General features: G+C 44.9%; 1 protein-coding gene and 1 long non-coding RNA gene across 4 annotated transcripts in view; one reads left to right on the forward strand and one right to left on the reverse strand.

The window, feature by feature from the left end:
• Positions 1-8,511, reverse strand: LOC120812181 (1-aminocyclopropane-1-carboxylate synthase-like protein 1). 3 transcript variants are annotated; one of them, XM_040167975.2, is made up of 16 exons: positions 8,002-8,511; positions 6,010-6,661; positions 5,211-5,923; positions 5,057-5,116; positions 4,904-4,974; positions 4,735-4,804; positions 3,872-3,938; positions 3,363-3,460; positions 3,121-3,198; positions 2,831-2,931; positions 2,280-2,369; positions 2,153-2,198; positions 1,740-1,881; positions 1,337-1,479; positions 1,026-1,179; positions 1-888 (listed from the first exon to the last, which is right to left on the reverse strand). In XM_040167975.2, the coding sequence occupies exons 2-16, from the start codon at positions 6,635-6,637 to the stop codon at positions 473-475; spliced, it is 2,877 nt and encodes a 958-aa protein (XP_040023909.1). In that variant the 5' UTR covers positions 6,638-6,661; positions 8,002-8,511; the 3' UTR covers positions 1-472. The 3 variants fall into 3 exon arrangements, with proteins under 3 accessions (XP_040023909.1, XP_040023907.2, XP_040023908.1); XM_040167973.2 differs by having other exon boundaries at positions 8,078-8,228; XM_040167974.2 differs by lacking the exon at positions 8,002-8,511 and adding an exon at positions 6,801-7,284.
• Positions 8,238-26,280, forward strand: part of LOC144391075 (uncharacterized) — a 27,458-nt gene continuing 9,415 nt past the window's right edge. Inside the window, exon 1 of the long non-coding RNA XR_013454941.1 lies at positions 8,238-8,486. This is a non-coding gene — a long non-coding RNA (uncharacterized LOC144391075). The remainder of the gene's footprint in view (positions 8,487-26,280) is intronic.

Below are 26,280 nucleotides of genomic sequence, written 5' to 3' on the forward strand. Positions count from 1 at the left end.
TCAAATAAAGAATAATATTTATTCACAGATCATTACATTTTCAGAAAGTACATACTTACTGCATCTGAACAAATGATAGAGTGTATTTTTCAGGTTACAATTAAAATCTTAGAATACAGCTTGACTGATTTTGGTTGATTTAAATTTGGCATTCACTTAGCATGCGGTAAATAAACATACATTTTAGCAAGCTGGATTACAAAAAGAACAAAGTCGTGTCCCTGTGCAGATGGAAAAGAAGGCCTTGAGATGCAGGTAGAAAAGCACTTTGTCAGGTCCTTCCATCCTGGCCTCCTTTTTACGCTGCTCTTAGGTATTGTTTTATACTCTCTAATAATCTGCCAAACTTTGACTCTGTGTTTTTGGGTTTGCTTCAAGCTTTTCCCCTTTAAAGCAGGGACGAAAAAAAAGGGACGCCGAAGGGCCGACTCTTGAAACCTGGCAGCTGCATTGGTGCCAGTTTATCCTAAGCTCACTTTCTGGCTCTTTGAAGCAGGGCCTTGAACACATCAAGAATATCTGGGTCCTCCCCGGCAGACAGCTCTGGAGTGTTTTTCTCCAGCCAATCGGAGGCATTGATCTGTTGGCTGAGCGTGCCAATCAGAGAGGCCAGGCTGTCGGCAGGCTTAGAGGCTTGGCAGTCCAGCAGCACAAACTCGTCAGCGGCCGGCGGGCCGGCGTTGGGGACGGGTCCGTCCTTCTCCGTCTCTTGGTCCGATGACTTGCTCTGAGGTGACGACGTTGAATTGACAACCGCGGCATTGTCTGAATCGGCACAGTCCTCTTTCACGGATTCGTGACCCTTCTGACTGGCTTCTTTGACGTGTGGAGAAGGGCTGGCGCTTTCCTCTTCCATTTCTCGCAAGGCCTTCCTCATTCGCTTCAAGCCTGAAAGAACATATCCATTAAAAGCAAAGACAAAAATAAGACGTTGAAACGTTGTTTAGGTGAAGAGTATGGGAATTAGAGTGAACAGCAACTATCCAGATCAGCTTTTTCAAGTTTACGGATGACTGAAGACTGACCGAGCTGAAGGTGGTGCGGTTGGTCTGCGAAGACAATGCGGAACCAGCCGGGCGTGGGGCAGAAGAAGGCCTGACCGCAGCTCAACACCACCTTGTGTCTGAGGAAACGCCTCCACAGGGCCAACTCCTCCTCAAACGTGGACTCTCTGAGGTACTACCGAAACAAAGACGTGGAAGAGACACGTCAAGGGCTCTGAAAGGAACGCGCCATGTTTTCCAGAAATATCCACGTGGAGTCACTTTGCATTAGTGCCGGTAAGAACATAAAATATATCAGCCCCAACGTCACAGAGTGACTTTGATATGGTTACCTCTCGGAAGTCGGCCCAGACGAACAGCGAAGCGGCTCTGTGCAGGTAGGGGATCCTCATGCTTAGCAGCTCTCCGGTCAGGTAAGTGTGAGCAGCTTTCAGTCTGCATCGGTTCCTGGGCAAAAACTCGTTGCTGATCCACTCTGGAACACAAGAGTGTTAAGTGACACTACGTGTGTAGATCACGCTTTGGTTTCGCGGCGGAACCACGTGTTGCTCCCGGCGTATCAAAAGGAGGCCGAAAAAAAGGGCCGATGTTTAACCGCTACAAAAGCACACTTCTGAATTGTTAAACAGAAATTATTCCAGTTCAGCTATTTAAAAAAAAAAAAAAGCCTGCTTGCTATGTGTAAGGACGGCAGATTATTTTCCCATAAAGCCCATGAGAAGCTTGGATCCGTACCTCTGTCCTGGAGCAGCTGTGCTACCTGGTGCTGGGTGGTTCCAGAGATACCGTGGAAAGCGCCCAGCTTGGCCATAGCCTCCACAAGGTCTGTGTTCTCAGTATACAGAGTGCCTAGTCTGGTTCCTGCCATTGCAAAATCCTATAACAAAAACAAAAAGAAATTAATATACATCTTGGCATACATACATGGGATGTCCCGCCTGTGTTTAAACCACCCTTAGCATGTGTGTGTGTGAGCAGTAGGATGCTGGGAAGAGCCCAGAAAGCAACTTGGGCTCAGACATTTTGGACAGCAGAAGCAAACTGAACCCACTGAGGAACAACGAGAGATTTGCCCGTGCTGCGAGGACGGGGGGGGTTGGAACAAGTCTCACATCTCATCTACTGATACAGCGCAGAACGGGCCGTACCTTGCTCAGACCCCACATGACGTGTGTCCTCTGTGCGTCGGGCAAGCTGAAAGAGGAGCACATTGTCTTTGGCCACATTCATTATGATTAGCGCTCTGATAAGAGCCCTCGCGCGCCCATGCAGTACCTGTCTATCCTGAGAACACTGTGAAAGGCAACAGGTTCTTCAAAGACCGTCAGCATGTAAATTTCATCAACGATAGCGTGGAGCTCATTTCTAAAGTAGGAGAGAAGGAGAATATAAGTATATATATACACAGCAATAATAATAATAATAAACCTTAGTTTTGTGTTGTTAATCATTGTTTTATGAGAAAGAAAACGCAACAGAAAGGTAAAGCGGTCCCCCTCAGCGTCCTGCGTCAGTGCAAAAGCACTGTGGTTTACGGTTACAACAGCTTAGTGCCTGCAAGCAGGAGGGAATTAATCTGGCAAGATGATTTAGAAAACATGATGCAGGAGGCTCCTTGGCACATAGCTGCACTTCACAATATGCTGATGGTTAAGAGAGGTGTTAAACTCCATCAAGACCGCTTGGTATTCTGCGCACGCGGGGCACAGCTCTCGGGCTGTAAAATAAAACAGTTCCCATAAGACCTGTATGCAGTGCTCTGGCACTTTGTGCTTGAGAATTACAGCATTGGGCCACAGCGGGAGATAGTAGCGGGAAAAACATACCTTTTGGCAAACTCCAAGAAGGCAATCATCTCTTCGGGGGTGTAGATCTCAGCCAGAGGGTTGTGGGGGTTCATCAGTATGACCGCTCGGATACTCAACCCCTAGAAGAGACGGCCAGGTTCTAAATAAATATGAACCGTGAAGCTGTAAAACCATCACAGAGGATATCGTTTAAGAGCGTTCAAAGCCTTTTTTTTAAATGAGAGCTTCTTTTAAGCATTTTTGGAACCGTTTAGTCCATCTTTAATAATTCATCAAAGTATTTAAGAATAAACACGCTTATAAATGACCTTTTGTTTAGCCCTTTCAAGCCCTTCCTCGAGTTTGCTGACAGTAAGGTGGAAGGGCTGCCCGCCTTTGCCATCGGCCTAAAGATGAAAAACAACATTCAACTTGGACATTCAAAGGTGAATAGAATAAGCCTACGAATGTGAGATGGACTGAATGTCTACGACCAGTACGACACCAAATACAGAGCAAACATTTTAAACAATGATAAGCACTGCAAGAATATCACGCTCTGTATTCCTACCTCACAGTTAAGAGGAACATGGAAGAGATTGACATCGCTGTACAAATGTAGATCCTCGGTGATGACGCCGTAGAAAGGAGTAGGAATGAGAATGGCATCTACAACATGAAACCCACAATGAGCACTGAAGAGCAAACACACACACATCAAGACCTACATAGGGAGCTATTTAGGGTTTTAGCGGGGGGTCAAATTAGCAAATTTACCAGGCATTTTTGCACAAAACACAATGATCCACGTTGAGAGTAAAGTGGGCAAACACACGCTACCATCATCAGCCTCATCCTTTTCAAAGCACTTGTTGAGCAAAACAAATATTTGACAATGCTTTAAAATGCCGGCACTAAGGAACAATAAATTGATAAATTATTGAAAATGTGTTTTGTTAAATGATTATGCAATAACCCCATCATTTAGATTTTACACAATGATCATTGTGTAAAACAAAAAGAGTGCACATATTTGCATTATATGGATGTATTGTGTGTGCCAGAGCAATCTGAACCTACCTTTAGGATCACAAATTACTGCAGCAATACATGAGAAGAGGGAACTGCAGCCATTCATCACCACAACCTGCACAAGCAAACGCACACAAACCCACTGTGTTATGGGGGGACCAAATTAAAGCACAAATGGAGACCTGATAAATATGCTACAAATTCATCCAGCCGTTAATTACATCTGTAAATTACGTTGAAGGCCCCCCCCCCAAAAAAACTAAAATAATGTTAGTTCAGTTGCAGCATTTAGTCTTAAACTCATTGAATCCACTGCCTTCCTTTCTGACAAATTGCTGTTATCACAGTGACTTCTGCAGTAGGAGAATAAAATATTCATCAAATATTTGTCAGTGTATTCATTTCACAACTTGCTGGAAATATGTGCAGTCATGGGAAGGAACCCTTCTTTACACATTTCACAGCAACCCTGATGGACGACAGCTACAAAAACAAAACAAAGAAACATGGATGGATTCCGGTGTTAAACTCACCCAGCTGTCAACCAAGAGGAAACACTACACAATTAAGAGGTGCAAGTCAATCAGTGTGCACAACTGCCTTCTTTATTCACCTCAACAACAAATGTCTTTCAGCAGTGCAACAACTCCTCCTAAGACTTTTAAATGATTTATAGGTAAAATAGCAGCGCTGTATCGTGCTTCAGGTGACACTACCGTCAATCTAACAGGCTAAACTATTAAATATTGTTTAGCAACTGTACAGTTGATAAAGTAGTATTATGCAAAAGTATATTTCCCTCCAATATGTCGTGCGGAGAAAGTAAACGCTGTCGTCTTACAGAATGTGACGGGCTATATGGTGTATTAAACTGACTGGGGCAGCTGTTAAAAGCAACGCTCTTCACTCACGTTGTCAGCTTTCAGTGGTTTTGGAGAACAGCAGTAGTGAGTCAGGAACTTTGCAACCTCCCCTCTCAGGCTGAAAAAGAACAAAAGGTAATAAAAACGGCTTTAGCTATAGTTCAAATTTTACTTTAAATTAAACAAAAATAAAAAGGTCCACTCTTTATTGTCTTACAATGTGTGTCCCCGCCAGTCGGAATACTGCAACAAGGATGAGCCAACATACAGCATGTCAGGCTTGGTGAGCTGCAGCAAAGAAGAAAAGTAAATTATTTTGTGAATGCAGACAGAATGATTGAGATTACCAGGCTTAGAATGCAGCTCGTACCCGTCTATGAAGAAGATCATAGCAGAGCTTGTTCTCACTGGTGCCCATGTTGATTATGCCCTGCGAGTGAGGTAAAGAAATGTAAAACATTCTTTATGATTTCATTTCTCGCCACATCAGAGCTGTCCGACGTTATTTCTTGACGCGGACTCACGTCGGGGTTCTCTGTGTTGTGGTATTTGTCCATCGCGTACTGGGCAAAGCTCTCCTGGAGAATGCCTTGATTTTGCCGGATGCTGTTGCCGCGGTTGGACAGGTACACGCTACGGCCGACAGGCGAGGCGGCTCTGGGAGTGGCCAAAACAGTCGGGGACACTTCGCAGGCCTTCGCGAATGACGGCGCGGGAACCGCCGGTGTGGCGAGAGCCTCCGAGGGGGGCCGAGACGACAGCGACGACGTGACGGAGGCCGGCGGTGCTGACGGGCGAGCCGGGGAGGAGGAGCACGGGTCGGCCGCCGGCATCGCCGCCGCCGCCGCGCCCTGTTTCATGGCAGCCAGTGCCCGCGTGAGCATGCTGAACAGGCGCAGCTCGTGCTGCCGCTCCTGCTCCGCCCTCCTCTCCTCCCGCTGTTCCCTGCGCTCCTCGGCCTGCAGCTCTCTCTCCAGCCGCGCCTCCTCCAATGAGAGGAGGCGTTCCTCCGCTGACCGCTGCCACTTCATGAAGCTGGCCATGGCTTTATCCAGGCTCTTCTGGCTGCCGCACCTGGCGGCCCCGTGGCCCCGAGTGGTTTTGCCACCTAGGCGTCGCTTTCTCTGCCTGACAGACGTCGGGGGATGAGGGGCCGGCTTGCCGGGCCGGGCGGGCGCGTCCTGCGGCGCGGTATCAGCCTCCGTGGCAGATCCAGCAACGTTCACGTCACTAAAACCTAAGGGTATGAGTTAAATAGAGGTTTGATTACACATCACTTTCTATTGTATTGATATTGGTATTGATAGTGTTCAGATTGACCACCTGAAGGTGAGATTCTGACATTTGTCGAGACGTCCTCGGGCCCCAGGAGAGACTGCCTGTCGGCCTCCTGGTCGTCTCCAGACCCGTAGTACATCTCGGGGGGAGCGTCGTCTGCATTCAGCATGCTCTCCTCAACGTCCTCGCACTTGATGGCCAGTGGATCGCCAGCTTTCGGGGGCTGACCAAACAGAAACCCACCCGAGGAAGTGGGGCCGAAGGCACCTGCTGCCGGAGGCCCCTGCAGGTACGCCTCAGGCCCGGCGGCGTGGCCCTGAAACACCTGTTGGGCGATGACCGCTCCGCCCATGGAGGAGTAGGTGATAGCCGGCCGGTTGGCCAGCACCCGGTCCATCACGTCGTAGAACTTCCACGACCTCAGCTTGTGGTTGTCCTTGATGCGGCGGTACTCCAGCTTCATCTTCTTGATCTTCTCCCGGCACTGGTCCCCGGTGCGGTAGATGCCCTTCTCGCGCAGGATGTGGGCTATGCGGTCAAATACGCGCTGGTTGCGCAACGAGCTCTCCAACTCGATCTGGACCGACTCGTCGGACCACAGCTGGAGCAGCTCCACTATCTCCGGGTCGGTCCAGTTGCTTCCCCGCTCGTGCCTCCGGCCGCGGAAGTCCATCCTCTTTAAGTTACGGGAAGCTGTCTGCAAGACAAGACAAAAGGATAATGAGGGAGAAACATTGTGGGGGGGGGGGGCACCGCTGCCTCGGAATGCCCGCACACGACGTTCTCAATGTAACATTAACGTTAGTTTATTTAAACAACGAAGGCGCGATATTTACCAGCTGGTGATCTCTGGCCGCTTAAGTACGAGTGCAGCTCTCCGGCAGCAGATTGTTTTTTTGGGGGCTGTCACTCTTACGTGACCCTCACGTGGGTTCATTCATGTCACGGTCCGGTCAGCCGGTTTCTAGTGGATCGAAATGCTAGCGCTTTATTCTGCCGGTACTGTTTACTTCATTTTCAGCAGCTCGTTATGATTTGTCATAACTTAGCTGGACTCCAGGCTACTGCCGCGTACGAAACATCCACATCCGGGTTTGTTGCACATGCGTGCTGTCCTTATTCCGGGATAACTTTGGTCCGCGCTAAGGGGTAGCTGCTTGAAAGGGTGCTGGGGTTCACTTATATACCAGGCTATGTAACGGCTAGACGACACAACCGTACGAGTCACACCAGGGAACGTTGTGCTACGGCCCCCTCTAGCGTACGGTGGGCTTCCCCCCCATGCATGTAGGGTGAATAGATATCCACAAGATGGCGGTCACACACAGAGGTTACATGTACGGTACAAGACCGGCTGACTTGAAAGGGGGATGTGTGTTTTGTTCACACGCGCAGCGCAGTAATCCAGTAAAGCGATTAAATAACGACGATCGGGTTTGCAATCACACAAAAACAATTACTCTGTTTTAGCATTAGCAAAGCAATTTTTACACTCTGTAGGTAAAACTAACTAATTGCTATACGTATATACTTGTACATAATAGATTGCTACTTTATTATTATGCCATATGAATCAATAAGCTAGTCAATTTCACCTAATTCTGAGGTTTAACTGGTAATGGCGAATATAGGGTGGGTAAAGGTGACCTCGGGCAAGTTCATTCCAGTTTTTTGTCTGCATTGAAACAATCACCCGTCCCTTTCGGCGACCACGGTGTACAAATCGAGCACTAGCGGCCCATTATGTGACGTATTTCCTGGTGAAAATGGTTTGTGGCAGTTTGTTGTCATCTCCATACAGTGCTGAGCCGTTATATAGTATTGGCACGTAGCCCCATTTTTCTCCATTTTTTTCTCCCTCCCATCCGTGTATTTATTTAGTCAGTGAATTTATATCAGCATAACGTTACCCGTAGCAAGCAAAAAAAAAATCACGTGAAACAACTGACCAAAGCCCGCTAAGAACAAATCAACGGGCAAAATATAACCCAAGTGACGCTAGTGGCAAGTTGGTGGAGGGTTTAACGTGGCCGTCACCTGGAGGGAGGACGGGCGCGATCGCCCCTTATCACTGCTGGCTTCCGCGGACCCGCTAGCTAAGTGGGGGACGTACCGCCTCGGGGTTAGATGGGAAGTCAAACCCTCGGGAGGAAGGAGAGTCTCCGCCCGCGGGAAGAGGAGGAAGACGATGAGAAGGCAGGAGGTCTCGTGCGAGCATCCTAGTTTCGCGAGTTAGCGAGATGTGTTGAGAGCAGGGAGAAGGGAGGAAAGGGGGGGGGGGGCTGTGGAGGAGTGGGTGGGAACAATGGGACGATTCGCGGAAAGCATGAAGGCTCTTTTTGCGTAAAGTCTCTTTTTTTTCTCCCCAGCGCTTGCCAGCACCAGCTTTCACCAGTTCTCCTAGTCAGGCGAGCGCTCCCACAGAGAGAGCGGCGTTGCCTCTTTTAGTTGTTTCGTTACCGGAGTGAGAGATGACCTGACCGGGCTCGTGCGCAGCGCTTCCTCGCTGAAGTTTATCGTCGGTGAGATGACGGCATGCTTTCTTCTAACTCTTGTTTCGTCTTTGCTGTGCACCTTCCCCAACCTGAATCCGCAGAATCAACATTCTGCTGATTCAGGTTGCCTTTATTCCCCCCCCTCCCCCCTCTCTCCGTCTCCCTATTTTATTTTTCTCATTCCATTTTAAATTACTACAAAACCAGACCAACCTATTTGTGTGTACTTTAAAAAATGAATCGCTCAGTTTGAACAAACTGTAAAAAAACAACTCCCTTCTTAGCAGTTCAACTCATCCTATGCTGTCCTGTGATTTATTAGTTGGAATGCATTGAGATGCATTCCAAGTATTGTTCTTCGAATCTTTATTCAACTTCTTCTATTTCTTCCGCGGCACCTTTCAACTCCTTCACACTTTCAGCTATTAAAACCGTTCAAATATTAAAATGTTCAGCTCCTTTCTGGCTTGAGGGCTATGACTTTTCAGCTTTCTACCTCTTAAGCTTGAATTTATATAAATCAATAATCATTAATATTTTAACATGGTTTTCAAATGGAGTTTGCTTTCAAATCCTCCTAAACTTCTTCAACTTTCAGATTTTTCAGCTTTGCAAATCTTTCAGCTACAGACACCATTTAAACTTTTAAATGTTGACACAAGTCTTAACTATTTTATGAAAAAAACTGCTTCTTGATATCTATTGTACTTTTTTCATAATCACTGATTATGTTTTACTAGTTCTTCGCTCCGTTTCTGACTTTTACATGAGTGTGTATTGCGTCTGCTAGAGGGGGACCTCGCGGGCTAGAGGGTGAAGCAGCGCGGAAATCTGGTTAAAAAAGTATGGAACTTCTGTCCTTGCAGCCAAAGTATACACTCTAGAGGCTTCATTTCTTCAGATTAATGAGGGTATGGTTGTGCTGATTGGATTAATGCGTTCATGGAATCCCAGAGTTCTTTAGTTTTGGCGCAAGGAGTGTTAGAGTGACACAACCTCTGCCAAAAGCCCCATAGGCTCCAATACAAATCTGCCGACATATTTCTCACAAAAATCCACAAGGTACACGTTTTGTCAACGGCCATAGGAGCCGTATTTATTACCGGACAGACATAAAACACACATCCACGCGTTCGGTAGAGTCTTGGGTCTCATAAAAACGCCGTATTTTTTAGATAGCTGTTATAGTTTTGCGCTGAATGTCATTTGTTTGAGGTGTGGATTCTGTGTAACTTGCTGCCATGTCTCTGCCTTTTGCAGCCGCTCGTTAATGAGCACAGGTGCGTCGTTGTCGTGGTTACTCGCTCACACGCTGCAGGATCTGTCTGTGGCTCACAGCTGCTCCTATGACCTGATTAGTGGAGTCACATGACGCAGCTATGCTTTCTGTCAACAGACCAATATGATAAAGACACTCGCCCCCCCTCCCCCCTCCACCCTGACCTCTTCTCACTGTTAATCACTCAGTCAGTCAGTATGTCTGTCTATTTCTCCTCCTCTCTCTCTCCCTCTATCTCTTCCTCACCACCCCTCCCTTCCTCACCCTCTCACCCTCCCTCCCTCTATCTACACCCCCCCACCCCACCCAATCCAATAATTTCAAAATAAAAGCCCCATGGAGGGAATTTTTACTGTAATGTTTGTGATGAGGCCTATTAATTAAAAACTTCTTAGTTTGAATAACAAACATTCTGTCTCCCACTACGAATATTACTCGTACTTCTAGTACTACAACTGATACTTCTACTACCATACTACTAGTATTTCTACTGCTATTAATACTACAACTAGTACTAATGTTATTACAAATACTACTGTGGCTAATAGTATTACAGCTGTTTCTACTGCTATTGATACTAAACCTACTATTACTGCTTATACTGCTAGTACTACTAATACCACAATTATAACTAATACTACTACTAATATTACTACAAACAATTTTAAACAAATTTAAGCTCCTGCAACTTCTGTTTTTAGAAAATCTATTGAAATTCAGCTTCCCCACTTCCTGTATCTTCAGCAGTTCTTAAAATAATTTCAGCTATTCTTATGCCTCTATCAACATCAATTTTTTAATATTCATTTCTGTATTTTTTTGCAATATTTCAAATTTATTTCAGCTGTTTTCATTTCTGCTTTTTCAGCAAATCTATTGAAATTCCTGTCAGCTTCTCCCATTTCTGTATTTTCAGCAATTTCAAATTCATTTCAGCTTTTCTAATATGTGTAATTTCAGATGTATTCAAATTCCCTTCAACTTTCTGTATTTTCAGCTATTTTTAAATATTCATTTCAGCTTTCAGCTTTTTGCATTCCAACGCATTTTCAGCAGGAAATGCCTTTTCTAGTTATTGTTGGAATGCATTAACGATGCATTCCAAGTATTGTTCTTCGAATCTTTATTTCCGACTTATTGTTGGAATGCATTAGATGCATTCCAAGTATTGTTCTTCGAATCTTTATTCTTCATCTTCATCTTCTTCTTCTATTTCTTCCGCGGCACCTTTCAACTCCTTCACACTTTCAGCTATTAAAATCCTTCAAATATTAAAATGTTCAGCTCCTTTCTGGCTTGAGGGCTATGACTTTTCAGCTTTCTACCTCTTATGCTTGAATTTATATAAATCAATAATCATTAATATTTTAACATGGTTTTCAAATGGAGTTTGCTTTCAAATCCTCCTAAACTTCTTCAACTTTCAGATTTTTCAGCTTCGCAAATCTTTCAGCTACAGACACCATTTCAACTTTCAAATGTTGACACAAGTCTCAACTATTTTATGAAAAAAACTGCTTGTTGATATCTATTGTACTTTTTTCATAATCACTGATTATGTTTCACTAGTTCTTCGCTCCGTTTCTGACTTTTACATGAGTGTGTATTGCGTCTGCTAGAGTGGGACCTCGCGGGCTAGAGGGTGAAGCAGCGCGGAAATCTGGTTAAAAAAGTATGGAACTTCTGTCCTTGCAGCCAAAGTATACACTCTAGAGGCTTCATTTCTTCAGATTAATGAGGGTATGGTTGTGCTGATTGGATTAATGTGTTCATGGAATCCCAGAGTTTTTTAGTTTTGGCGCAAGGAGTGTTTGAGTGACACAACCTCTGCCAAAAGCCCCATAGGCTCCAATACAAATCTGCCGACATATTTCTCACAAAAATCCACAAGGTACACGTTTTGTCAACGGCCATAGGAGCCGTATTTATTACCGGACAGACATAAAACACACATCCACGCGTTCGGTAGAGTCTTGGGTCTCATACAAACGCCGTATTTTTTAGATAGCTGTTATAGTTTTGCGCTGGTTCTCATTTGTTTGAGGTGTGGATTCTGTGTAACCTGCTGCCATGTCTCTGCCTTTTGCAGCCGCTCGTTAATGATCACAGGTGCGTCGTTGTCGTGGTTACGAGCACTCACATGCTGCAAGATCTGTCTGTGGCTCACAGCTGCTCGCTCCTATGACCTGATTAGTGGAGTCACATGACGCAGCTATGCTTTCTGTCAACAGACCAATATGATAAAGACACTCGCCCCCCCTCCCCCCTCCACCCTGACCTCTTCTCACTGTTAATCACTCTCAGTCAGTCAGTATGTCTGTCTATTTCTCCTCCTCTCTCTCTCTCCCTCTATCTCTTCCTCACCACCCCTCCCTTCCTCACCCTCTCACCCTCCCTCCCTCTATCTACACCCCCCCACCCCACCCAATCCAATAGGTGCGCCGTTGTCGTGGTTACTCGCTCACACGCTGCAGGATCTCTGTCTGTGGCTCAAAGCTGCTCCTATGACCTGATTAGTGGAGTCACATGACGCAGCTATGCTTTCTGTCAACAGACCAATATGATAAAGACACTCGCCCCCCCTCCCCCCTCCACCCTGACCTCTTCTCACTGTTAATCACTCTCAGTCAGTCAGTATGTCTGTCTATTTCTCCTCCTCTCTCTCTCTCCCTCTATCTCTTCCTCACCACCCCTCCCTTCCTCACCCTCTCACCCTCCCTCCCTCTATCTACACCCCCCCACCCCACCCAATCCAATAGGTGCGCCGTTGTCGTGGTTACTCGCTCACACGCTGCAGGATCTCTGTCTGTGGCTCAAAGCTGCTCCTATGACCTGATTAGTGGAGTCACATGACGCAGCTATGCTTTCTGTCAACAGACCAATATGATAAAGACACTCGCCCCCCTCCCCCCTCCACCCTGACCTCTTCTCACTGTTAATCACTCAGTCAGTCAGTCTGTCTAATTCTCCTCCCCTCTCCCTCTCTATCTCTTCCTCACCACCATTCCCTTCCTCACCCTCTCACCCTCCCTCCCTCTATCTACACCCCCCCACCCAATCCATTAGGTGCGCCGTTGTCGTGGTTACTCGCTCACACGCTGCAGGATCTCTGTCTGTGGCTCAAAGCTGCTCCTATGACCTGATTAGTGGAGTCACATGACGCAGCTATGCTTTCTGTCAACAGACCAATATGATAAAGACACTGGCCCCCCTCCCCCCTCCACCCTGACCTCTTCTCACTGTTAATCACTCAGTCAGTCAGTATGTCTGTCTATTTCTCCTCTCCCTCTCTCCCTCTATCTCTTCCTCACCACCCCTCCCTTCCTCACCCTCTCACCCTCCCTCCCTCTATCTACACCCCCCCACCCCACCCAATCCAATAATTTCAAAATAAAAGCCCCATGGAGGGAATTTTTACTGTAATGTTTGTGATGAGGCCTATTAATTAAAAACTTCTTAGTTTGAATAACAAACATTCTGTCTCCCAACCCCCCCTCACCCAATTCCATCATTACAAACTAAAAGCCTCAATGATTATCTGTACCTTAACCATGAAGTGGTTTCGTTGAAATGCGCATTGCTCTTTCAAATACTACTATAACCACTACGAATATTACTAGTACTTCTAGTAGAACTACAACTGATACTTCTACTACCATACTACTAGTATTTCTACTGCTATTAATACAACTACTACTAATGTTATTAAAAATACTACTATGGCTAATAGTATCAGTATTCCAGCTGTTTCTACTGCTATTGATACTAAACCGACTTCTACTGCTAGTACTAATACCCAATTTACAACTAACATTACTACAAACAATTTTAAACCTCTTTTTATTCATCTCAGCTTTTGTTATTTCTGTACTTTTTAAAATTCATTTAAGCTCCTGCAACTTCTGTTTTGCAATATTTCACATTTATTTCAGCTGTTTTCATTTCTGCTTTTTCAGCAAATCTATTGAAATTCCTTTCAGCTTCTCCCATTTCTGTATTTTCAGCTATTTCAAATTAATTTCAGCTTTTCTAATATTTTCAGCAAATGTATTCAAATTCCCTTCAACTTTCTGTATTTTCAGCTATTTTTAAATATTCAGTGCAGCTTTCAGCTTTTTGCATTCCAACGCATTTTCAGCAGGAAATGCCTTTTCTAGTTATTATTCTATTTCTTCCGCGCGACCTTTCAACTCCTTCACATTTTCAGCTATTTAAACCGTTCAAATATTAAAATGTTCAGCTCCTTTCTGGCTTTAAGGCTATGACTTTTAAGCTTTCTACCACTTATGCTTGAATTTATATAAATCAATAATCATAAATATTTTAACATGGTTTTCCAATGGAAATTGTTTTCAAATCCTCCTTAAACTTCTTCAACTTTCAGACTTTTCAGCTTCGCCAATCTTTCAGCTACAGACACCATTTAAACTTTCAAATGTTGACACAGGTCTCAACTATTTTATGAAAGAAACTGCTTCTTGATATCTATTGTACTTTTTTCATAATCACTGATTATGTTTCACTAGTTGTTCGCTCCGTTTCTGACTTTTACATGAGTGTGTATTGCGTCTGCTAGAGTGGAGAGCTCGAGGGCTAGAGTGTGGGGCATCGCAGGAATCTGGTTAAAAAAATATGGAACTTCTGTCCTTACAGCCAAAGTATACACTCTAGAGGCTTCATTTCTTCAGATTAATGAGGGCATGGTTGTGCTGATTGGATTAATGCGTTCATGGAATCCCAGAGTTCTTTAGTTTTTGCTTAAGGAGTGTTCGAGTGACACAACCTCTGCCAAAAGCCCTATAGGCTCCAATACAAATCTGCCGACATATTTCTCTAAAAATCCAGAAGATACACGTTTTGTCAACGGCCATAGGAGCCGTATTTATTACCGGACAGACATAAAACGCACATCCATGCGTTCGGTAGAGTCTTGGGTCTCGTAAAAACGCCGTATTTTTTAGATAGCTGTTATAGTTTTGCGCTGGTTCTCATTTGTTTGAGGTGTGGATTCTGTGTAACTCGCTGTCCTGTGTCTGCCCTTTTGCAGCCGCACAGGTGCGTCGTTGTCGTGGTTACGAGCACTCACACGGCTGCAAGATCTGTCTGTGACTCACAGCTGCTCGCTCCTATGACCTTATTAGTGGAGTCACATGACGCAGCTATGCTTTCTGTCAACAGACCAATATGATAAAGACACTCGCCCCCCCTCCCCCCTCCACCCTGACCTCTTCTCACTGTTAATCACTCAGTCAGTCAGTCTGTCTAATTCTCCTCCCCTCTCCCTCTCTATCTCTTCCTCACCACCATTCCCTTCCTCACCCTCTCACCCTCCCTCCCTCTATCTACACCCCCTCACCCCACCCAATCCAATAGGTGCGCCGTTGCCGTGGTTACTCGTAAACACGCTGTAGTATCTCTGTCTGTGACTCACAGCTGCTCCTTGTGACCTGATTAGTGGAGTCACATGACGCAGCTATGCTTTCTGTCAACAGACCAATATGATAAAGACACTCGCCCCCCCTCCCCCCTCCACCCTGACCTCTTCTCACTGTTAATCACTCAGTCAGTCAGTATGTCTGTCTATTTCTCCTCCTCTCTCTCTCTCCCTCTATCTCTTCCTCACCACCCCTCCCTTCCTCACCCTCCCTCCCTCTATCTACACCCCCCCACCCAATCCAATAATTTCAAAATAAAAGCCCCATGGAGGGAATTTTTACTGTAATGTTTGTGATGAGGCCTATTAATTAAAAACTTCTTAGTTTGAATAACAAACATTCTGTCTCCCACTACGAATATTACTCGTACTTTTAGTACTACAACTGATACTTCTACTACCATACTACTAGTATTTCTACTGCTATTAATACTACAACTACTACTAATGTTATTACAAATACTACTATGGCTAATAGTATTACAGCTGTTTCTACTGCTATTGATACTAAACCTACTATTACTGCTTATACTGCTAGTACTACTAATACCACAATTATAACTAATACTACTACTAATATTACTACAAACCATTTTAAACAAATTTAAGCTCCTGCAACTTCTGTTTTTAGAAAATCTATTGAAATTCAGCTTCCCCACTTCCTGTATTTTCAGCAGTTCTTTAAAATAATTTCAGCTATTCTTATGCCTCTATCAACAGCAATTTTTTAATATTCATTTCTGTATTTTTTTGCAATATTTCAAATTTATTTCAGCTGTTTTCATTTCTGCTTTTTCAGCAAATCTATTGAAATTCCTTTCAGCTTCTCCCATTTCTGTATTTTCAGCAATTTCAAATTCATTTCAGCTGTTTTCATTTCTGCTTTTTCAGCAAATCTATTGAAATTCCTTTCAGCTTCTCCCATTTCTGTATTTTCAGCAATTTCAAATTCATTTCAGCTTTTCTAATATGTGTAATTTCAGATGTATTCAAATTCCCTTCAACTTTCTGTATTTTCAGCTATTTTTAAATATTCATTTCAGCTTTCAGCTTTTTGCATTCCAACGCATTTTCAGCAGGAAATGCCTTTTCTAGTTGTTATTGACCTTAATTTATTTATTCATCTTGACCTCAAGTGCAACTCCCAGTGGGATCTCAGCAAGGTAGTAGGTCAAGGTCACCAGCCATTGAGGAGAAAAGCAGGGCTCTAAGCTTCCCTCCTCAAATGGACACCTCGTCGTATTAAAGATCCCCCCAATAAGACTTAAGACTACATCTTCTCATCCAAGTCAGTTAAGCTATCCAGGCTATTTAAAAGGGATGCTCCTCTGTGTCCATGTGCACTGGAGGAAGTCGGACTGTTTGCTTACCATCTCTCGCTCTTTATTCCTCAACAACGCTGCTAACTGCGTCGTAGCAAACTCTTTATGACAAAAAACATAAAACAGGAACGCAGTGCAGGAGATGGAAGTAGGAAGAACCCCCCCCCCTTCCCCCGGTGTCAACACTAACTCATCTATACAGTAGGGCACAGCGTGGTGGATGAGCGAGTGTTTGACACAGGGAACAATGCCAGGGTTGTGATGGCTGGATCTCTCTCTCTCTCTCTCTCTCTGGGACATCACTCACAGAAATGGTTCCTTTCTGCCGGACACGTTGCTGCCGCCCCGAACAACGTCGTTATCAGGCTTCTCCATCTCAATCTCTCTGGGCGGCGGGAGGAAAGATGGACGGATCAACCCCCGCTCGCTTCAGACTGCGCCTCCTTGTCGATCAAAGCGCAGTTCACTTCCAACTGTGCAGGCGCCGATCCTGATGGGAGCACAACGATGCCTGAACAATACAATCGGGTCTGCCAATCGCAATCTGACTTGGAGCAATTTCCCCCTCTCGGGCGAGGAAAGTTTGGCTTTCAAACTTAGAGTGCCTGTCCGTGCCGATGGGAAAACGCTCCCTCTCACCTCCATCAAGTGATGTGTTCCTCTGTCACAGGATTTATATTGGGCCACTCAGGGAACATACTAGTGTCGAGGGAGTTAACGGAATGCATATACTGCACGTTTGGACTTTCGTACCTGCTCATGTGACCCGGGGGGCTTTCGCTGATGTCCACCTAACACTTCCTCTGGTGGCAGTCAAGTGTTTCCCTTGTCGTGCAGGTTTTTCTCAATTCTCTAGACTCCCCATTCCTTTTAGAACCAGTACTCTAAAGAATTCGACCTAGACTTGTACAATGGAATCTTATAATGCGTTGGACTCGATGCCACGGTATTGACGATGTGCCGGCGTTATCTGTTTGACTGTCGCGCAGCATAAATCATCTGTGATTAAGTAGCGTTGGCCAATAATGGCCTGCTTGTGTGTGTGTGTGTGTGTGTGTGTCGAGCTGTTTAGCCCGTCGTATCATGTCGTAACACAGGCTCAACAACCAAATAAGCAACACATTGATACGGTATTAATACGACCATATCGATATCGCCGCGCTTAAGAACTCCCCTGCAGATTTTGCTAGATTTATGCACACTCTATTTGCAGCTTAACATACGCAAAAAGCTGTTTTTCCTCTCAGCTGCAACTCCGTGTAACATCCAACAGGGTAGAGCACTGCTTGATACTCTGTGGCCCACAGGCTCAAATGACTGTACGCACAGTGTTGATGCGTTGCTGATCCATCACCCTCTCTCCACTCACAGGACCGGAATGCCTCTGGTTGTTTTTGTTGTTGAACCCAACTCAACATGATGATTCATGGTCTTTTGATGGAATCCTATTGTGACAAAAGCCTATTTTGAGATATTGTAAAACCCGGTTATGTCGGATTATTTATGCGCTAAAGTTCTTAGTCAAGTGTTTAAATGATCATTATGAGTTTTCTAGGCGTAATCAAAATGTTTTTGTAGGAGTTGGCCGTTGATGCTGTTGTGTTCAATAATAAGAGAAAGCGTTTCTCAGAATACCAGAGTCTCCGCTCCGATGTTTCTCTCTAACCTCATCCTTGTGAGATGTAGTGAACATTGTTTTTGTTATGTCAGTAGCTTAAAACCGAAGGTGCTGAATTAATAATTCAGTGCTGTCAGGCTATTTTAGCAGGTCACCTGTCCACCCGCGCAGTTCCAGCGGTTCACTAACTCCAGTGTAACGCTTCCTCAAAAGACATTGTGCAACCGGTTTTGCCTTTTTTTGTTTTGTTGTTGTTGTAGTTTTAGGTCCTTCGGTGCATATGCACGGCTTGAAGGTTGAAGTTTGATCCCCGTTGCGGGCCTTTGATGTGTATTGTACGAGTCTAGCGGCCTCTAGTTAACTCCTCTCCGGGTCGTGTTTGTAGAGGAGGCGTCTGCAATAATGTGTGTGTGTGTGGGGGGGCGACACTCCCTTCTCTCCTCCTCCTCTCCCTGCATCTATTCCACCCTCTCGGTGACAGCGGACCCCCGCCCCTGTTTTTGTGGCTCCAGCGTGGCGTCTAATGAGCTCAGAAGAACAGCACCACAGGGAGAGTGACGGCTCCTGGTCGTGTTTCCGCCAGACATCCCGCTGCTCTGCAATCCACACCCACTCCTAGATGAATCTGCCGCAAAACAGACCTGTCCAGAACCAGAAGGCGTCTTCTCTTTAAATAGTTTGGATGTGTGTAACTCACAGAAGCAGTTGTCAGGGTGAAACGGAGGCTCAGCGCAGCCTTATGCCAGTTAAAAACTTTCCTTACCGAAGCCGTTCCCTGTGTGGGACGATGGACCAATTACCTCGCTACTTTTACAATTGCCCACTGCCTGAGTGTCTTTGCATTGGTTTTATTTACCAAGTCCACAAGAGCAAGGTCGTCCATTTAACTGGACCCATGCTAAGTGGGAAAACATCTATATGGATCCACTAAAAGTGAGTTTCTTTTAGATCAATTCCCGTTGTTTTTCAAAAATCCATCGGTTGTTCCGACAGTGGAAACGCATTCTACTGTGCAGAGAAGAAAAAGACATTAGGTGTAATGGCCCCTGGCAGAGTTTTACTCTTAATTTTTTCCTAAAAAATCAATCTCTAGTCTTAGTGAGTTTTTCGTAAAATAAAATGTTAATATTCTGCTCAACGAGCGCGACTACATGTTCCAGACAACCGCCCAGGACACAAGAAACGTCCCTCTTCCATTGACCGAGGCTTTCGTCTTTCTTTCATAACCTCCTAATGTGATCACTTTCCCTAAAAAACAACAACTTGTATGGCTTTCCTCATGTCACCCAAACCACAAAAACATCCGCCTCTGTTCTGTCTCTTTGACAATCGGTTGATGGGGAGACATCCCCCCACCTCCTTCCCCCCCCATGCCAATTTGTGATTAAGTAGGAGGAGTAGAGCTATAGAAGAAGGCTGTCACTGAACCTCTGATGCTTTATGGCCGCTTCACTTTGTCGTGCATCCGTCGTGCACACTGGCCCCCGAATGGGAGTGTCTCCTCAATGTGAGGCCTAAAAAAATAAAATAATACAGACTCGCAAGATGCCCGTCTACTTCACAGATAGTGGAGCTTTTTTTTATCCACTTTTGATGTCAAAGTCAAATATTGTGGATATATAAACGTCTCGAGTTTTGAGGGGGGGAAAAAAAGTCACATATATGGCTTTCTTCCCTGCTTTTTATTTTTGATCTCTCCTTCCTTTTTCCAGGAACCAAACTGCTTAAGTGCAGATTAACCGGAAGGATGAAGTTTAGCATCGTCCACCATCTGAAATGATATTTTGTGTGAGTGCGTCTTCAGCTGTTGTTTCACAGAGGCACCCGATTCGAATAGTCTCCGTTGAGTGGCGGCCCTCTCTGAGACGGACGGACGGTCGGGGCGGGTTATGCGAGGGCCTGGATTGAGCGAGGCTTCGTGCGTCTGCGGGCCTATAGGGAAACGGCTTAGTCATTTCTTTCGTCATCCTTGGTTGTTCCGTGCAGCTCTTGAAGAGAGCAAGGAGGCGGATGTGCCCTGTAATCAGGAGGTAAATGGGATTTTTATCGCTAATGTGATTACTGGATCATCACGTAACTGATTGTTTGTTCCCCGCAGTGCTCAGAAATGCTTCATTGTTTTTATGCTTTATTTATTCCAGATTCACTTATTGCCGCAGCCGGGAGGGGAGGAGAGCGTGTTTGTGTAAACGCGCGTGGGTGCGCACATGTATTCAACGCCAGGGTTTGAGTGCAAAAGCTATCAAGACTTCCCAGTGTGTGCAGCGGCATTTTACGAGTAGCCGCGGAGGGTTGTTGTTTCTTTGTAATAAGTTCAGTGGTGTGTGTTGTTTTTTTGTTTGTTTTTCTTCCTTTCCTTCTTTTTCTGCTAATGTTTCTGTGTCTGCGTGGGCATCCCACGAGCTAAATGTCGCTGCGTGTTTCTCGGTTAACAGAGTCCAAATCGTTATTTTTTTCTGCGTGGGCGTCGAACTGACCGGCGCCGCTCCGTGCGGTAGACCGCTCGATGCCAGAGCCTTTCTATGGCTCCCTCTGCCTCCATCTGGGTCCCTTAATCTCTTTTCTATTCATAGCTAATTTACACCAGAGCTTCGGCAATAAGCGTAAATGTAACCTGAAATAAACAATACCACAGGTTATCCAACGCCCCCCCATCCTCCAACAGCTCGGGCTTTCTGGCTTTTAAGGAGCGCCGTTTGCCAATTTCATCCCATCACAACACCGAAAAACACGCACACCTACTGTCTGCGTGCCACGGAGAATGTAATGTGCTCCGGTGCCACTGTGCCTGTCCCTCTGCAGGTGGTGCCCTGCCAACCCGCGTGACGCAGCAGCCGACTGGCTCATTCTCGCTCTGTCCACTGGATTTAAATGCGGTGTACCAGCATGAGAAGTAAGAAATGCAATACATGAACTCTGTCTTTCTCTGCTCGGCGATTGACTTCATGTTTTATTGCTTTAAAGGACACCAGAGCGTTTCATAATGCCAAAGTGGTCCGTGTGTGAGAGTTTGAGTGTTTTCAATTTTGAGTTTCAAAGCAAGCTCCAATCAGGATGATTGTATCAGCCAGATAGTTGCTTTTATCTTGATTTCACTTGGGTTATGTACAATTGGGAAGTGTGTGTGTGTGCCAGTTAATTTGTTTGTCTAGCTAATGTTCTTGTCCTTATTTGAAGGTAATGGGAACATAAAAAGTATCTTTCTGCTTCTCCATCCGTGCACGTTGTTCATGTCCTCACACTCATAAACGCACAGCACACCGTTCTGTAGCAATGACCGTACCTGCAGTATTTGCTGTCTTCTATTTCCCACGGAGTGAGATTGAAATCTAAATATAATGCAAGAAGGCGCATTCTGTCTTGTATTTAAGAAAACAATAACAAACAAATGTTATTAAACGTTATTGATTTTTTTTTTGTGTGTATATATATATATACATACATACATACATACATACATGCATAAATGTATATTTCTGTTTTCAAATTTCCTTTCCTTTTGCCTCATGTTTTGATGGTTTTAATGGTTTTATGTGCACTTTGAATTGCCTTGTTGTTGAAATGTGCTGCACAAATGCATTGGCCTTGCCTTCCTTGGTTGCCTCTTCTCGCGGTGTGTCTGAAGGTGCTGACTTGCTTAAATTCTCCTAAGCTGAGACCTTGAAGTGAAGGGCACGCTGTAGGCACAGGACATTTGCACATTTACGTTTTAGTCGTCCATCACTGCAGCTTTACATCCACGACGCCTCTCAGTGCAACTATTAATAAGATTGACTGATCCGACTATGAAAAAAAATCAATAGGAGAGCCATTTGAGTGCACTTCACATTGATTTTAAGCGTACTTTAGGTACTGTACTAACAAGTAGCAGGATTTTAATTCCGAATTTAAAGCGTGCCCTTTTCCAACTGCAGACAATGGGTTGAAACAAAGTAATGTAGGAACACAAAGGCGCTATTAATGTAACTATGTGGAGGAGAAGAGGATGGGGAGAGAGAGCAGGAGGGACAGAGAGAGAGAGAGATATTTTCTTTTTTTGCTTTGAAGAGTCAAGTGCATATTGGGGTTATCCAAAATCGCATCACAATTGCAATCAGGTCGACATGCAGCATCCAGGCATGCAACTAAAGGCTAGCAATGCTCAAGTTACACTTGAGCAGAACCTGTGAATACTAAACACTGTAAAATACTCAATATTTCATAAGATTTCCTTTCGCAATGAGTTTTTTATTTTTATTTTTTTCAAATCACACTCTCTTTTTTGTATTCCTCCTCATTTACATAATGTTATGCTTGGTTGCCTGAGCCCTTTGTCAGATGCACTCAGTGTAGTGGCCCCTTTTCTCCCTGGGATTTAAAGAGAAATGACGCTGTGGCTTTACTCTATATACCTCTCCCCCAGACACCCTTTAAAATTAACACAGTCTGATCTCGATGCTCGGCCTTTATGTAAACGTTGCCTTCATTCATCATCAAGTCTTTTTTTGCTGTTATTCCTCATGGCAAGTGCAAGAGGCCCCCTGCGGCCCATGTTTCAGCAAAGATCCTGTTTACAAATCATCGTCATTTATCTCTTATCTCCATAGACGCCCACGTAACCATTACAACTGTGATCTATATTGGGTCACCTGACCAGCATAAATACTGATGCCACTGAAAAAAGAAGGAACAAGCCTCCGCGACACTGCGAAAACCATTGGCTCCATCTCCCCCCGGTCTCCATGTATATTCAAATGCTTCGGTGAAGCATAGTTAGAGTTGGATGTTTGGCGAGTACATTTTTCACCACCCAAGTCAGGGATTTCAGACTGAGGAATCAGCCCAGTGGGATAAATCTCAAATTAAAAAGGCATGCGGATCTGAAATATTTAAAAGAGTATCTCTCACACACCCGTGCAATGTCGTCTTCACCCGTCCCTCTTTCTCAAAGCTCTGCCTGTATGGTGTGTAGGTGTGCACGTGTGCGTGCGTGCGTGCGTGTGTGCGTGTGTGCGTGTGTGTGTATGCTCGCTGCTCGTATCAGTGGAACTTTAAAGCGAGGTTTGGCTGAGTGATGATGTAGTTTTATATTGCGTGTGTGCGTGCCCTCTCTCTCTCTCCACTCTATCCCTTATCTAAAAATCACAACCCAAAGATGGAGTACATCAGGAATCAGCCACTTTCTCAGCAAAAAAAAAAGTAAATGTCTGACGCGAATGCATACGCTTCACACACATCAAGACATTTTCATTTTCCGGTCTTATCCAGCTCTAAACTGGTTGCATTAAGTCTTATGGGACGTGCTGGAGATTCAGCACGTTTTATTCGGATTCTGGAATCACAGAAGGTGTTACCACCACTGATTGGAATTGCAAGGCAGCAGTCCTTAACCCTTAGATGCACGAGTGACTGGACCCTACACTCTTCCATAAGTGGGGCAAAAATGACCCATATTAGAATCTATGTTTTTTTATGCCATATTTTGTCATTTTGGTTAAGAATAATCACTAATATAATATTTAGTATTATATTTAGGACCACAGAAGAATGATTTCATGTCTGAACTGCATTCAGTGAAGTCTCATCACTGAATGCAGTTCAGACAAACTACCTGTTTCTGGCTGTGATCATTGCACACAGGTACATTGCATTTCCCACACCTATTGTTGACTTTGCGATCTTTGTTACTTGGGCAGATCTGACACCTCTTTATCTTTGGTTAGCCCTGTCTGCTTCCTTCCTTTGGCTGGGTTGTGGCTTTTGTCACCCCACACCTTTCCATTGCTTCAAGAATTGGGTTTGCAGTTGGGGGCAGCCTTCCAGGAGACTCCTCATGTGTGGTGTGACAAGCTCCTTTGAGAGCTCTTTGAGGAAGAGCCGTCGTTCATTGAATTCTGGGTGCTGAGCCGTGAAAAAGGTGTAGGCATTCAGGGTGGCAATGTCAATTATGTTGTACCACAGCACCATGGGCCACCTCTGTGTTTGGCACTTGCAGGTGTAGGTGCCAACCATCTGGTCAGTGGTGTCTACACCTCCTTTCGTCTTGTTGTAATATGTGATCACTTCTGTTTTTTTCTTTTCATCCTCTTTGTCGTGGTGCATCGTGCTTAGGAGCACAACATCTTTTCCTTTCTTTCTGACAAAGCTGACCATGGTAAGGCTGTCGTTGAATCCAAACTCTTTGCTGTGAACCTCCCTGGACTTGGAAGGCTTCATCAGAGGAGGGATGTCTGGCTTGTTCTGACGTAGAGTCCCCACAATAGTGGGATCCTTCTCCAGGAGATGCTGCGCAAGAGGCACACTGGTGAAAAAGTTATCCATGGTGATGTTGCGACCTGTGTTTCTCAATCTACTACACAACTGCTGGACAATGTTTTCCCCCAGATTCTTCTGAACTTCTTCCCCTGGTTGTCTCCCCGTGTAAACTATACCATCTATTGCATAGGGGATGCGTGCATCACAAACCCAGAAGATCTTTAGGCCGCATTTGGCGGGCTTGCTTGGCATGTACTATAGAAACTTGCACCTACCCCTGAATGGCACAAGCTGTTCGAAAACAATCTTCCTGAGGGTTGACACTTCTGATATAGTCTGTGTGGTCCACAGTCAAATGTATTCCTGACAGCCACAGTTGATAAGAATCAAAGGTTCCCATTGGATTCCATAGAAAATGCATGCGGGTCATTTTTGACCCAATTATGGAAGCTTGGGGTAGTAATACAAAAACTACAATTTCTTAAAATGTATAACGGGTAAGTTAAAAATGTAAATGGAATTATATCAAAAACATGTTTTTTGAGGAATACCTGGAATATGAAATGATAACAATTTTTCATTACGAAGATATTTCAAGAAAACAACCTCATCGGGTCATTTTTGACCCACTTGTGCATCTAAGGGTTAAGTTTAACAGCACGGTCTGAAATGAGTTCCACGGTGATATTAGCCAAATGTCAGGCGTCAGTGGGGCCTCTCTTAGTGCTTCGCCTTTTGTAGCTGTTTCTGACGTGGAGTTTTTTCGCCCATCTGAATTTTGTCCTGTGATGCATTTTGTTCTCGATCCTCGCTTTCATTTCTCTCTTTTCTGTCATATCCCATCCATGTGTTCTACTCTCCTGAATAGGAATAACACCCCTTTTTTATTTTTTTTGATATATTTCTTTGATCTTTGTGCTTCTCCAACAGCTGCTTCAATAAATCGTAGGTGGCCCGAGTCAGTTTTCACACCTTTCTTGCTGCCTGTGTCTTATTGCTTTACCGCTGGAAGGGACATTTTGTTAAATCTCTGCTATTCAGCCACATAATTAGCCCAAACTCCTCTGTGGCCGAGCTTTTCCCAAGATGCAAAGTCCCCTGAGCTGCGTAATGTGGACGAGGCGGGAAACAAGCAGAGCTGCAGCTCCGATGCAAACAAATAATTACCCTTCTCTTGAAAACACTCAATTAGCCTCTATTTCCAAGTAGAATAATGACTTTCCCCAACTAAGCGGAACGTCGGCTGTAATTAGTCCGGACGGTGGAAGCTCGGCGTAGACGATAAGTACACGACTGTTTTATTAAGCCAACAGCGAAAATATCACAACGCACCAACGAGCTGGCTGTGTATGCAATCCGGAAGCGACGTGAGTTGTGTGAATAGGCAAAGTAAAAAGGAAAGGCTACATGTAAGAGGAACAGGACACCGGCTTGGCTGCGCGTGCGGCAATCAATGCGCCGCTGACACTTCTCTTGGCACCGCGCACGCCGTTTTCGGATCGTGTGCGTCGCCGTGGATACCTCGCACATCGATTTGCTCACAGTAGCATCGTCCATCAAGGTTAGCAAAGTCATGCTGCATTTTGCGGGCTGTCAATCAAGGGGCTCACTGTTTATAGGGAATAACCGTTATTTCTGTGTCTCTAACCAACCATTGATGGTAGTGTTTTTAGTTTTTTTCCCCCCTAAAAGATGCATCCGATTGCCGCTAGTTCCATTGAGGACGTTCTGCACATCTGTGCACTGGGGAAGCATAAGGGAAGGAATATTTATTTTCAGCTTCCATCCACACACACACACATACTGACATTAAGATACACGTCTACATGATTGCATCAGTCGGTGGGAATCCACACTCGTACTCTCTGCTGCCTCTACGCCGCCACATACGGAATGCAGAGAAAAAACACCATGACGTTACTTTCAGTCACCTT

Source organism: Gasterosteus aculeatus, chromosome Y, assembly GCF_964276395.1.
Source record: "Gasterosteus aculeatus chromosome Y, fGasAcu3.hap1.1, whole genome shotgun sequence".
Taxonomy (NCBI): Eukaryota; Metazoa; Chordata; class Actinopteri; order Perciformes; family Gasterosteidae; genus Gasterosteus; species Gasterosteus aculeatus.

What these genes read in the sequence shown, in the direction of transcription:
- LOC120812181 (XM_040167973.2), bottom strand. Translation starts at nt 8,182, where the DNA reads ATGCTCGCACGAGACCTCCTGCCTTCTCATCGTCTTCCTCCTCTTCCC. An exon ending in ATGTTCCTCTTAACTGTGAG is followed by an intron (nt 3,199 to 3,362) that starts GTAGGAATACAG and finishes TTTCATCTTTAG; the next exon opens with GCCGATGGCAAAGGCGGGCA. An exon ending in TTGAAAGGGCTAAACAAAAG is followed by an intron (nt 2,932 to 3,120) that starts GTCATTTATAAG and finishes CGTCTCTTCTAG; the next exon opens with GGGTTGAGTATCCGAGCGGT.